General features: G+C 42.2%; 1 protein-coding gene across 48 annotated transcripts in view; it reads right to left on the bottom strand.

Moving 5' to 3' along the window:
• RBFOX1 (RNA binding fox-1 homolog 1) overlaps positions 1 to 13,833 on the bottom strand; it is a 2,117,065-nt gene that overhangs the window by 128,668 nt on the left and 1,974,564 nt on the right. For 43 of the 48 annotated variants that reach the window (XM_084764407.1, XM_084764405.1, XM_084764452.1 and 40 more), the window contains one exon: positions 456 to 599. In XM_084764407.1, the coding sequence (XP_084620533.1) occupies positions 456 to 599 (144 nt within the window). The remainder of the gene's footprint in view (positions 1 to 455; positions 600 to 13,833) is intronic. The other 5 variants (XM_084764427.1, XM_084764449.1, XM_084764409.1 and 2 more) reach the window with 1 other exon arrangement.

Genomic DNA, 13,833 nt, shown 5'->3' with positions numbered 1-13,833 from the left:
TAGCTGATTTTGAAAATCAACCTTCATATAGAACTAGCCATTCAATGTCGCTGCAGTACACAGTGCCTGGGAAAAATTGGAATGGAGTCACTCTTGGGTCGCTTTTCTAGATAAACAGTCAAGGGATTCAACGTGTGTTTTAGTTACAAAGCAAGGTGCTGGGCTGCTGGATTTGGGACCACCAATGGATCTTTTTATCAGTGGTTAATAGAGGTGTCTATTTTCCACTTGACAGTTAAGTTACTTGTTAGAAGATGACCAACTGGCAACGCAGAAACCTCAGGAGCATTACTAAAACAAGCAAATCTATCTTGCCTCCCTCAAGGAAGCTGGCCACTAAAGACCCAGGTATTAGATGCTAAAATGCCTTCATCCCAAAATAACAGGCTGCCATAAAATGGTGAATCCCCAGAACTCCCACAAGGAGAAAAACTGAGGACAAAAACAGTACTTACACCAAACATTTGTCGGAGGTCTGGATCCCGGAACCGGAAGGGGATGTTGGACACATGCAGCCGCTTGGGCTGGGACTTGTTTTCTGTGTTTTCAGAAGGTTGTGTCTGGGGCTGGCCGTCGGTCGGTGCTGCATCATCTGTCTGCTAAAGGGACAAAAGGAAAGCAAAAAGGCTCTGAGTAGCTGTACATACGCTATCCCAATGTCCTCTCCCTTCCTCTACAAGGCAGGACGATGTCAGACAAAGCTTCCTGATCTCATTTATTTATTTATTTATTTATTTATTTATTTATTATCAAAGAAGTTTGTTTGGAGCATCGACTGAGTGCCCAGCCATAGATCTGGGATTCTACAACAAGCAAAGCAGTCAAAAGTCTCTGGATTCATTCAGTGTAACTCTCATGGGGCAAGGCATAATTAAAAAAAAAACCATTCACAAATAAATGTAGAGTTGGAAAGAGGAGATAAGAATTGTGGGAAAAATAAAGGAATCATGAGGGGCTGGGGGCTCAGGGTGGGTAGTGGAAAACTCATCAGAAAGGGACTAAAGGTCATTAAAAATAAGAAGTGCATCCCTTAACGCTGCCCAGATCCCCATGCTACGCATATATAAGTACTAAGGCTCTACTGATAAAATATTAATAAATGTCAAAAATTTGCAAAGGTCCTTTGGTGGTTTGCCATTCATCCGCTGAATCAGATGACTGACTCAACTTTTTCTTGGGGTCCTAACTTAACTTCTTAATTGTATAAATCTGTGTTGTCTACTGCTACAGACCCTAAGGAGATCATTTACATTTCAAGGAATGAACAACAAGGAAAATATAAATGAGTTGGTTTGCATTTGTTACATTCTGAAATCTCAGTAGCCACACCCAGGTAGTGCCTGTGTTAGAAAAAAGTAAAAGCAGAAAGGTCCCATCTGTACAAAACCTCTGCTGGCTCGTGCTAATGTAGACAATGTAAGGCTAATAGCACAGCCCACTATTTTATTCTGTTCTCCTCCACTCTGAAATAAGCTAGAATTCTATGTTATTACCCTGCTACATACAATGTAGGCAAGAACTAAGAGGAAAGGCACTTGAACTGGCCCCTTTGAGGACACTCTTGTTTTTCTGTACTTTCTCTGCAATTAGCATATCCTGCCTGCAGGTGGCAGAAGACACTGTACACCTAAGTGTGTCTTTGAAACTACTACGGTGGTGTCTTTGCCAAAGCTGAAATTCATGAGCAAAGAATCATCCTCATCTATTTATAAGCCATTTAGAGGCGTAGAATGAGGACAAAACTATCAGTGCAGGCAGCGAGGTGTAAAATAATAGAGACTTGGAGGAGACAATCTTAAACAGTGAAATGTGAAAGAAACACCCAAATAACAGGAGCATAATTAGCAATTTGCTCAACATTTCTCCTATGTACTAGAACATTCCATTTGCATACTTCTTCCTCACACAACTGAATTCCATGTTGAAGTCAAGAGCCCCCAGTGCCTCGTGCACCATCCATTTAAACTGATTGGCACCAGAAACTTTACCAGATGACTGCCAACTTTCCAGCGCAAGGTGACCCTGACAGCCACGTTATTTTGCCTAAAACATGAAGAGAAAGATAATGTACAAAGAGGTGGGAAACCAACACCAACTCTAATGCAGGTGGTTCTCTGTCAGGGAGCAGGCTGAGTGACCCCAAGTCACACTTGCCACTGAAAGTCCCAAGCACACCGACTCTGGCATAGAAGAGAGTATTAGAATAGGTGGGGTGTGTGTGTGCAGAGACAGATTCTGTAGCAAGGGGGTGCAAAGCCTGTATAAAGATAAAAAGACTTAAAGGGAAGCCCCCCATTTTGGGGAGGCCGTGTGGAGTCAAATAGGATGCATGGAGGATGAGCAAGAGGGGAGGTTTCAGTTGTACATGGAAGTTGTAGACCTCAAAGAACCATGAACATAAAAAGCAAGCAGCTGTTAGAAGCCACTGAAAGGGGACAGCAGGAGTGAGTTGCGACCAGCATGCTAGTTACTCAGTGGCAATGTCGGCTAGGGAGGAGGCTCACTTGGTGAAGGTCTTCCTGCACAAGCATGAGAACTTGGGTCTGTGGCCCCAGAAGGCACAGAAAACAGGGCACGGTAGTTCATGTCTGTCATTCCAGGATTCCTACAGTGAACTAGGAGGCAGATACAGGGCAATTCCAGAAAATGCACACCCAGCTGGTTCTTGTATGTACAGCAATAATGAGAGACTCTCTGAAATCACTAGGAAGGCATGAACTTTCTTGATTTCTGATCTCCACATGCACATCGTGGCACCATACTCACACACATATGTACACACGCACACACACACACACATACATGCACACATATACACACTCACACATACACGCATGCAAGCATACACACATATACACATACACTGACATACGTACTCTCTCTCTCACACACATATACTTCTTTCACACATGTATGCACGCATACACACAAGCACCTACGCAGGCATGCAGGAACAGAGGCACACAAACATTATGAAACCTGAGACTCACACAGAGCAGGCACCTTGTTTTGTTTTTTATTTTACCCCAATAAGAGTGCATCAGGTTTCACATCAATGGCAAAGAAATGACATTGACATCATGATGTTGGTACTTTGGCAAAAAGTAAGAAGTGTTAATGCCCCACCACAGACCCTTGGTTGGCATAAGCAATAGCTAAGACCCCAAGTTTCTAGCCCATTTCCCCACTCTATTAGAAATTGCTATGTGAATAAAAAATTAAAATGAGCTTCTCTTCCTCCCAAGAAAAGGACTTAGAGTTGGATTTGTGCACAATTGCTGAATGGTTCAGTTTAATAAACCTAATTAGGAATTACAGAGATTATGATTAAACATATTAAATGATTAATAGCATTATGCTGCTCATGTAAAAATTAAAATTAATCATCTCTAGTCAAACAGGACTTTGGAGAAATCTTTGTGGTGTTTCTTTTGATAAAAACATACAACGCTTGATTAATCATTTTGTAGTGTACACATTTATACAAATATCCATAAATTGTTATGTAGACATACCTATGGCAGAAGTAATTTTTACTGAAAGTATATAAAATGAAAAGGAAATCCAAATTGTTTCTATTTTTATAGGTTTGTGGAAATGAGTGAAGAGGGATGTCAACTTCTGTAGGGTAAGAAAGGACAACAAAAAAGGGAATTTTAAGGGGAGTGTGCCTGTGTCTGAGCTGACGAGCTGTGCAATAGACAGGTTAGGGGGTCACTCCCAGCGGCATGCAATCCTACTGTGGCCAACTGGTAACATGGAGCAGGGCCTTTTACATCTCTGTGCCTACAGTTCACACATCCGTGTAAGCACAATTATGGTCCGTGGCCTGCAGGCTTAGGACAAGGACCAAACTATAGGCACAAAAAGCAGAAACTTCAGAGCAAGGAACACCCATCGCTTATACTGAAGAGAGCACTTGTTACTTCTTATTAAGCCAAAGTGGGCTTTTTGTACGTACATCTCTTGGAATTTTCAGGGAAAATGTCCCTGAATCAAATCTATGCTTTTTTTTTCTGACTGCTAACATTTGGATGTGTTAGATGCAGGCTTGGTGAATAACCCTTGACATTTTGGGAGTGTGCGGCATCTGTAATAAGTGGTGCCCCTTGGAAGGAAGTGAGGTCACTGAGGGTACTAGACCTCAACCTGATCTTCCTTTTCTTTTCTAGGCAGCTACCAGTGAGAGAAGAGCCCTTCTCTGTACATCTCCACAACGCACTGTGCTCCACTAACCACAATCCAAAAGCTCTGCAGCCAACAGCAAAACTACACCTCCCTACTCTATCACTTGGCTTTCTGTCAAAACAGCTGAAGGCTGGCCAACACAATCTCTGATCAGATCACCACAAGTTTAGTGCCTTAAAATAATAGAACTTTCTCATACCATGGAACCAAGGTGTCTACAGGGCCAGGATACTTTTTCCTTTGCATCTTCTAGCTTTGGTTTCTGGGCATTTCTTGGCCTGGGGCATCATGCTCCCCTCTGCTTCTATGACATGGCCATCTTCCCTTGGTGCCTCACTAGAATCTACCACAGTTTATAGACACTAGTCGTTAGACTTAGAGCCTATTCTAAATAAAGATGACTTGAGGTCATTGATTTCATTCCATCAGCAAAGACTTCTTTCCTCACACAGGCCTCAACCATTGTTTGGTCTCTGTCACAGTTGACAGAGGTTTTACCATGGGAGGATTTTTTTTAGAGCCTGGCATTCAACCAATGACAATTACGTCGAAAAATACAAAACCAGATGTGCATATTCAATTAGTAGCTATTTTCTGGGAATGACGATATTATTTTTTAGTCACATCACTGGGTTTTTGGAAACCTTCAAAAGAGCTAGCTTCCACCAAAGGACAAAAGAAAGGAGAGTGTTCTAGCCTGAGCAGAGAAGGGACAAGAACCTCCTCTACATCAAGGCAGGTTGGCCGCCCTCCCCTTATGGACTTGGGTATAGATGTAGATGCTTGACCCCTTCTGCTAGGGTGAGAAGAAGCCCTTTGCCAGTTTCTAGAAAGGTCATCAACATTGTACAATTTAGTCTGAAAATGAATCGAATGATAATTATTCTCCTGCTGTGGGCCGTTCAGAATGAGACAATAATGGTGAAGCCCTATTTAGAAGGAGGAAATACTGCACCAGTCATGGCAGTCACCAACAGAACTCATCTCAGTTCTGGCCTGGTTCTCTGGCCCATGGATATATGTAGTTCTGAGAGGCATCCTTCTAATCACACAGAAAGACCCACAGACCCTATGAATTGGAGGTCCATTAACCTCCAGAGGCAGGTCTCTAAGAAGCACTTGGCAGAAGTTCTGAGCAAGCGCATTAAGACCCACCACACCGGGTTCTGTGTTGGCCTTCAGTGATACAACCCTATCAGGAGGCAGGCTATTGGCTGAAGAATTTTTCTTAATAAACAAACTCCCCGGGTATTGGCACAGGTTATAAATGTTAAGAAAACACCACCGGCACTTTAATCTCCTGAAGATCACTTAGTGTTTCCACAAAGACCTTAATAAAGAACCGTGGGGCTCCCTTCGCTGTAATCGTTCCTAATTCAATGAATAGCTCTGAGCAACCCACAGCTAATCCTAGTGAAATTGGATTTTGATATCGACCAATCCAGGGATGACTGTTTGAGAGAATACACATAGAAATTGGCTCCTTTCAGAGTCTGTCCCTGCCCCAGTGTTGTATCAGTAGGTTACTTAGACAATGTAGAGTCAACATCCCCATCGCCTCCTTAGGGTTACTAAGGAACTGGTTGTAGAAGTGTCTGGGAAGGGCTATTTGCAAACAGACGTCCAACTTAAAAACCACTTCCATCATGTGCTGGTCCAGTTCCTTAAGCCCTTCTGAACCTGAGATTCTCCAGATACAGACTAGCCCAGGAGACTTTGTCTGTGGCTCAGGACTGCTACAGATAAGTTCAAACTGAACATGGGAGAGTAAAGGATGGTAACTACAAGAGAAGTTAGAATTCAGAGTTCTTTATTGCAGCCGCCAGCTAAGGAGAGGGACTGTGCGATGATTAGAAAGCAAGAAAGAACCAAGCTATATTTGGCAAGAATTAAAAATACATGGATGCATAACCCAGCCCTAGATATAGCTCAAGGGTGCTGAGGAAGCATGCTTGGGCAGCCCTGAACAAAAATAAAGTAAAATGAAATATGAGTAGCAGATGTAATGTTATAATGTCTGAAAGTCATGTGTTTTTAAGAGTGAAATGAAATATGAAATCAATTTTAAGCATATATTCATTTTTAACTCTATTTAACAAGCATAGTACTATGATGCATCATTAGTGCAAAGGGCACGTTAAGTATTTTTCTGCCGAAGTCTTTGACACTTATTGTATACTTTATGCTTATGGGTCCTAATCTTAGCAAGGCACATTGATCTCTCAATGGAAATCCTTGATCTATATTTAAGCTTCAAAAAAAGATGACAGTTGAACATCCATTGCTTCTACTTACGGTTCAAAAATTCCCGATGATTGAATCAAGGATCAGTTCTTCTGTTTAAGATAAAGTTGAATTAAGTGAAAATTCTGTTCCATTGGCCATAGTAGGATACTTTAAAAAGCTCAAAGGTGACAGGAAGAAGATCTATTAATGTTGTTCTAAGACCTAGATCCTGTGGAAACTTGCTTTATGGGACAAAGAAGTGTGAATTGCACAGACAGAATTGAAGTCACTTATTACCTGACCATTGAACTTGATTTTCTCAGATTCATGGGGAGACCAGTACAAATACCAAAATCCTTTCAAAGGTCTTTAGAAGTAGGAGACACTTGATGAGACGTGGGAAGAAATCCACCAGCCATTTTGGGTCTGGTGATGAGATGAAGGAGGAAGCACAGGAGACCAAGAATTAATGGAATGGAAAATGTAAAGGCTCTAGAAAGAAACGCCATCCCCATGGCTGAAGTTCACTAGAGTCAGTATTTGCTGCAAAGAAAGCTTAATGTCACCATCGCCTATGTGACAAAGCAAGGGAATATGGCATGCCCAGTATCCCAGACATTTCCAACAGAAGTATGAAGGAATCATGGGAGACAAAATGGAGAAAGGTGAAGAGAGAGGGAGGAAGATGTTTCCCCAGGGCAAGGATGGGGCAGCGCTCTGCAACGGGGAACAAGACTAAGTCACATCAGCCTGGAGAGATGGCTCAGTGGTTAAGAATGCCACCTGCTCTTCCAAAGGTCCTGAGTTCAATTCCCAGCAACCACATGGTGGTTCACAACCATCTATAATGAGATCTGATGCCCTCTTCTGGCCTATAGTGTGCATGCAGGCAGAGCACTGTGTACATAATAAATAAATAAATAAATCTTAAAAAAAAAAAAAAGACTAAGTCACGTCCAGATTAGCACTTCAGATGGTGATGAAATGTATGCAGCGATACACAGAGGTATGGGCTCCTGTGAGTTTGATGAGTATTCTCAAAACAGGTTGCTTAGACACCATAGAGTTGGCATGTCTGCCATCTTTTAAAGAATGGAGACTGAAAATAATGTCCATCACAAAAATAACCTGTGTCTCCTGAGCCTATGTCATCTGTGACTCTTGTGAGAATCATGACTACTGTTATCTGTTACTATTTCTGTCATCTCATAAATAACTGTGTATTAATGCACTTCTGTACTCTTGAACACACTGAGGCTACATACCCATTAATAGGGTGTCTGTGGTGGGGACAGGGATGCACATATCTATCTCAATATTTCAAACAGAATTTCAGAACATTTCTAAGATACCTAGAAGGTACACAGATGCAAGGTATAATAGTGACAGAGGAAGGCCACTTGCTTTTGCCCTGCCCAGACTGAGACAAATGGTCGCTGGCTATCAATGCTGTGTCAGATGCTACCTTCCAGTGTTGGGTTATAAGAAAATGTAGAAATCCCTAAAAGAGATTGAGGGAATTGGAAACTCTGCTCAGATACCATGAACTGGGGACCATAAAAAGAGGTGTTCATGCCTCACCTCATGGAACTTGAGGTCAGAAGAACTTGAAAATGTGAAACTCAGAAGAGTGAGGGTGGCTTACAAAGGCAGGGCACAACAGGGGGGTCTGACTCTGTACACTGGATTGCTTTTGCCCTGTCACAAGCTCTCAAAGGGAAGGGGAAGATGTTGTGGAAAGTTAAGGATAGGACAGAGGACAACCACAAAACATATACAAAGGACTAAAGACCCACTGAAGTTCTCATGTCTGTGCTTGGGGTCAGCGCTGGTTCAAGATGAGAGCTCTGCTAACGTACTTGACTGTTGAGTCTGTAACGCATCCACGCTGCTTCAGACACCTCCTGGGAGTCTTGGGAGTTCTCTTGAGCTCTTGTTAGTCATAATTATTTTTAGCTTTCTTAAGCTAAATGCCCCTTTCCTTTTCTTTTTTACTTTAAAAAACAGATCTATTTATTTTCATGTGTATTGAAATTTTGCCTGCATTTATATCTGTGGGAAGGTGCCAGATCCTTTTGAACTGGAGTTACAGATAGTTGTAAGATGCCAGATGGGTGCTAGGAATTGAACCCAGGTCCTCTAGAAGAACTGCCAGAGCTCTTAACCACTAAGCCGTCTCTTCAGCTGCTTCTTTTTGACTTTTAAAGATTTATTTCATTATTTTTTTTATGTGTTTGTGAGTGAGTCTATATGTGGGAAGGGACATGCATACAGATATATAAGGAATAAAGGAAGGTACCAGATTCCCTGGAGCAGGAATTATAGGTGATTGTGTACTGACTAAGATGGATGCTGAAAACCAAATCCCAGTCTTCTGAGGGAACAGCAAGCATTATTGACTGCCGAGTCATCTTTCCAGGCCCCAGTCTGGAGCTTAATTATCAAGCTAGCCTTGGAGACATGAGCATCGTCAAAGCAAGTGTCCTATCTAATATTTAAGGTAGTTTTGAGTGGCTTTTCCAGGCATATAGCAGGACTTCAGTATGTCTTTCCTGAGTCATCCCAGTCTGTCTCTTTAACTCGCTCAGGCTCTGCATGCACATGTTTCCTGACTTCTGCCTTCACAGTATGAAAACACAACAGCCTCAAGAGGACATGAATAGCTCATGGTTCCCGCCCCCCCACCCCAGCAGATTAGTGAACACACAGCATCTTTTCTCCCCTGCCAGTTTTCTCCCATCTCTGGCTAACACTCTTCACACTAATAAACAATATGTGCACTTCTGAATAACTCCTGCTTCTCTCACTCTTCCACCAATCAAGTTGTTTCTTAGAAAAGGAGAAACTTCTGAGAGTCTCGCAGGCATGATTTGATTAAGTTGACAATATTATTTGAGCAATGGTCGAGTGCCCAATGCGATGTATTTTGGACCAAATTGATTTGTGTAACAAACACTTGCTTTGTCTCTTCTAGCGGCCTGAATAGCGGATCTTGATTTAGCTAGTGATGCTGGGTGCCTGGTGAATTTACACAGTCCGTGGTTGCTCTTTCTGCAGAGTGGAGCAAGGCCAGAGCATAGGCTGGCATAATTCAATACATTGTGCTATAAACTCGAAAAATAATATCACACAGCTCTGCAATATACCTATTTGATTTGATTTGTAAACCTGATAAAAAAGCAATTGGAAAAAGTTCAGGGGGAAAATATATATGCTCTAAGCAAAACTGTAACCATATTGAATGAGTACAAAGAACCAAGGATGGGAGGAGAAAAGGGTTAGAAAAATCACGCATATCCAATCAACTTCCTATCCGGCATTAGACAATGTTGGAATCCCCCATGTAAAATGGAGAAAGGCTATAAAAAGTTATTTTCCATTAAAGTTAATCACACAGCTTTGGATATAGTTAATGCCTCATTCTGAGTTTGACAGGGCCTATTCTGCACCCGGGTAAGGCAGACTTAAGGAACACATCACATTTCTCCCAGCTCAAATGAATCCAATGTCCACCTCCTGTGATGGGGTTCCTCAAAAAGAAAGGCAGGAAGCCCGAGAGGGACTGACTCCAGATTCCTTTGCTCTTTTCATCCTTTGGAAATGTAGGAAGTACATCAGGGTTGTATTAGCCTTCTCTGGCTGCTGAGACAAAATGTCACCAACTGGGCACAATATGAACTTCTGTATCCTTGTTTGGGGAAGCTGGACCTGCAGCACCAAGGCACATAGTTTAATGCCTTTTTGTTGTACTTTCACAGGTCAAGGGAAAATAGCTTTATTCGCCCTCTTTTCTTAGGAAAGCATTAATTCCAGCCTGGGGGATCTACACTAATGACCCCGTTTAATCTAATTACTTCCCCCAAATCCAATCTCCAAAATAACATCACATCAGGGCTATGGACCTCCATGTAAGGTCAGAGGGGAAGCAAAGTAGTACAGCTGAGGGAAACTCACAAACTCTTGGAGATAGGAAAGCATGTTTCTAGGGGGACAAGGGACAAGATCCCCTCATATAATCAATCAATCATTCAAGATGTATCTATTGAGAACATGGAACTGATGAGGCAGCGCTGCTTATCAGAAGCAAGAGTGACCGTGGCAGGAGACCATATTAAAAATGATTCTCTCTGACTCCCTGAACTCGAAAGCTTAGGCTTTTCACGCCGCACACAAACAGTTAAGAATGACTGCTGCTAGAAGCTGTGCTAAATTATTTTGTGCTTATGACAGCTCTGGCCTTGACTGCTGACATCCGTAGCACAGTGTCTGATATTGGGCTGCTATCCAGTGGCCCCTGTGTCAATGTAAACTACTCCCACACCTAACTGAAGGCATATCATTCTCCACAGAATCTTGCTTCTGTTTTCTGGAATCCTAAAGACAAGTCTTTGAGCTCTCTAGATCATCCAGTTGCCGCTAAAAGAGCCAGAAGATTCCTCCAGGTCTATACATCTGGTCCCCTCAGTAGTGACTCCCTTGCAGCTATCTCCCCAAACCCCATCTTGCCTTTAATCCTCCCAAGGGACTCAAAAATCCAAGCTACCGCAAACCTCTATTTAAAATGAAAATTAATGTTTTTTTTTTAAATATTGAGTTCTCAATTGCACCCAACTCAAAGATTTCCCCTTAATGTATTATGCAAGATTTAAATGAACCAAATGTTAATCCTATGCATTATGGTAATTTTCTAGGACTGAGAAAACTGCCAAAAGCACAATTCAGTTATAGAACCTGGAGATGAGTTTAAAAAGGGAACTGACCTCCATGGAGATGCAGGGTTTTCCTGACTAATTATCTCTCATTCTTTTACAAATGACTCAAAGAAGCATGGTTCTAAGAGCTTTGTTCTAAAACTGCCCCACTCCTAATATACTCCACAGAGTGTGGGTACTACCTATGTGAGGCGCAATAGGTTTATTCCCATAAATAAGGCAAGAATCCTGCCATGTAAAGTACACAGTTTCTGCAAAGAAACATGATTTGGCTTGATTTCAAGCTGCAAATTTCCATTTCTCAGGGCATACTTCCTTTGCACTGCAGTATGAGGCAAAGCCAGTGCACTGCATGTTGGAAAACAGGAGTGTTCAGAGACTGTCATGATGTAGATATGTTTGCACTTCCTCTCCAGCGTGTTCTTCAGCCTCAAGGTAAAAATATCTTTGCTCTGTGGGTCATTCTGTAACGGATACACACTAATGCAGCCATCAGTGATATGTAGAGAAATGAACTGTGATCCAGGCTGCTTTCCAATAAAGCTTTATTTATAAAATCAAACAGTGGACTAGATTTGTCCTGTCTGCATAGCTCTCTGTGTTCTGGGTCTATAATACTGTACATGTTTACAATTTAAATAGTACCTGTTGGTTTTATTGTCAATGTTCATTATTGCTTAGTGTGAGGATGAAAAGACATTCTCTCAGTCCTTGAGGAATCTCTTATTCTATAAAGTAGAATAATAATAAGCCATGTAACTAAGAAGAAGCATGCACAGCAATTGGAGGACTTTGGAATGACAATTCAGACAGAGGAGACGATAGAAGAATTCTCCAGGAAAGTATTTTTTTATTTAGGCACTCAGTCAACATGTGCGCACTGAAGGTGCTATGAAGGACTAGATTCTTCTGTGTGTGATGGCATGTTGCCTATAATACAAGCATTTGTGATGCTGAGGATGGCACAGTGGTGTAAATTGAAGGCCAACGGGGCATAGATAATAAGTTCCAGGCCATTCTGGACTACAGTGTAAGGCCCTGTCATAAAGACAAGAAATAAAGGTGCTGCAGAGATGGCTGGGGTGATGGGGAGTTAACAATACATATTGCTTTTGTAAAAGATCCTAACTCACAACCATCTGCAACTCCTATTCTAGGAGGTCTGATGCCTCTGGCCTCTGATGACACCTGCACTCTCGTGCACAGATGCATAATTAAAAATAAATCTAAAAAAGAACTGAAAGGAAAGGAAGAGGAAGAGGAAGTGGGAGGGGAGAAAGATGAGGAGAAGCAGAGAGGATGAGGAAGAAAACGAAGAAAAAGAAAAGACAGAACAGAAGAAAGATGATGAGGAAAAGAGAAACATCTACTGTGTCTGTGTCTTCCATCATCTGTTTACACCATCCACACCTTTAGTGAGAAGATGGGAAGTGGTAAGATCTGAGCAGTAAGCATGGTGCTAAGTGATTGTGAACAAGCCACTTACCTTTCTGTAAGTGACCTTCATTTCCAATGAAAAGCCTCGGGGAAAAACAATATCTGCCCTCTCACATCAAAGATAAAGGAGTGACATTTTGCTTTAGAGCACATTTTGGCAGTTTCAAGGTGCTCCTGCATCTGTAGCCGATGGTTTCTGTTTTACTGAGGTTTCTGATGACATAGGAGGGCAACAACATGGCAGCATGCCTGACATCAAATGGGTTTTCTGGGGCACATGCTTGAATTCAAGCCTACCTCACATCAGTTCCTCACCATGTTACACTTGGACAGAATGTATCTTCCACATGATGAATCAATACCATGGATTATTTGTCTCTACTACAAGTCAAGACCCAACGACTCAAGGGCAGAAACCAGCTGGATGACAGGAAACCCTTGGTAGGTGGTCACTGGTCACCTTAGGTGTGACATGGAAATTTCGGTCTAGATGGAGAGCAGGTTTTCCCACAGCTGGCTGCCTGTGAAGGGATTGGCCTGGGCTATATCAGTCTGTGGATGGGCATAGTCTGCCAAACCTGTGTCACCTGGAAAAGCTGGCTGGAAAGGGACAATCCGATCCCTAGTCTCTACCCTCAAGCTAGGCATTCATGACCCATGGGTCCAAGCAGAGAACATTCCGTCATGTCCCCGGGACTTGTGGTGGGAATCAGTTGGAACAGGGCTCATGCAGATGGACAAAGACTTGACTTACATACCCTGTATGATATAAATCTGATGTGGTGATATACACCTATGTATCAACCCTGCAATGGGGAGGTAGAGGCAAGCAGACCAAAAGCCCAAAGCCATTTTTAGTTATATAGCAAGTGTAAAGCCAATTTGGGCTACATGAGGCCCTGCACAATAAATAAACAAACAAACAAATAAATAAATAAGACAATCATGAAATCCTTCTGAGTGGTGTGTATCTATATTTCAAAAACCAATCCTTTGTACTCTAGGCCAGTGATGATGTCATTTTTATTTGTCTGGACTTGTAAACATATTGTGATTAGGTCCTCTGACTCCCAGGCATTTGCCTAAGGAGCTTTATTTAGTTCTACCCCTTGTGCTGGCTACTTTTTTCATCTGTGTTGACAAGAAGCAACTTCAGGAAGAAAGCATTTATTTTGGCTCACAGTGTGTGTGTGTGTGTGTGTGTGTGTGTATGTGTGTGTGTGTGTGTGTGCAAACTGCCATGGTGGCCAAGGCACAGGGGCAGAGGGCA

Source organism: Acomys minous (assembly GCF_964271855.1).
Source record: "Acomys minous genome assembly, chromosome: 16".
NCBI lineage: Eukaryota > Metazoa > Chordata > Mammalia > Rodentia > Muridae > Acomys > Acomys minous.
Note: the sequence above shows the minus strand (reverse complement) of the source record. Positions and strands in the feature narration are given on the sequence as shown.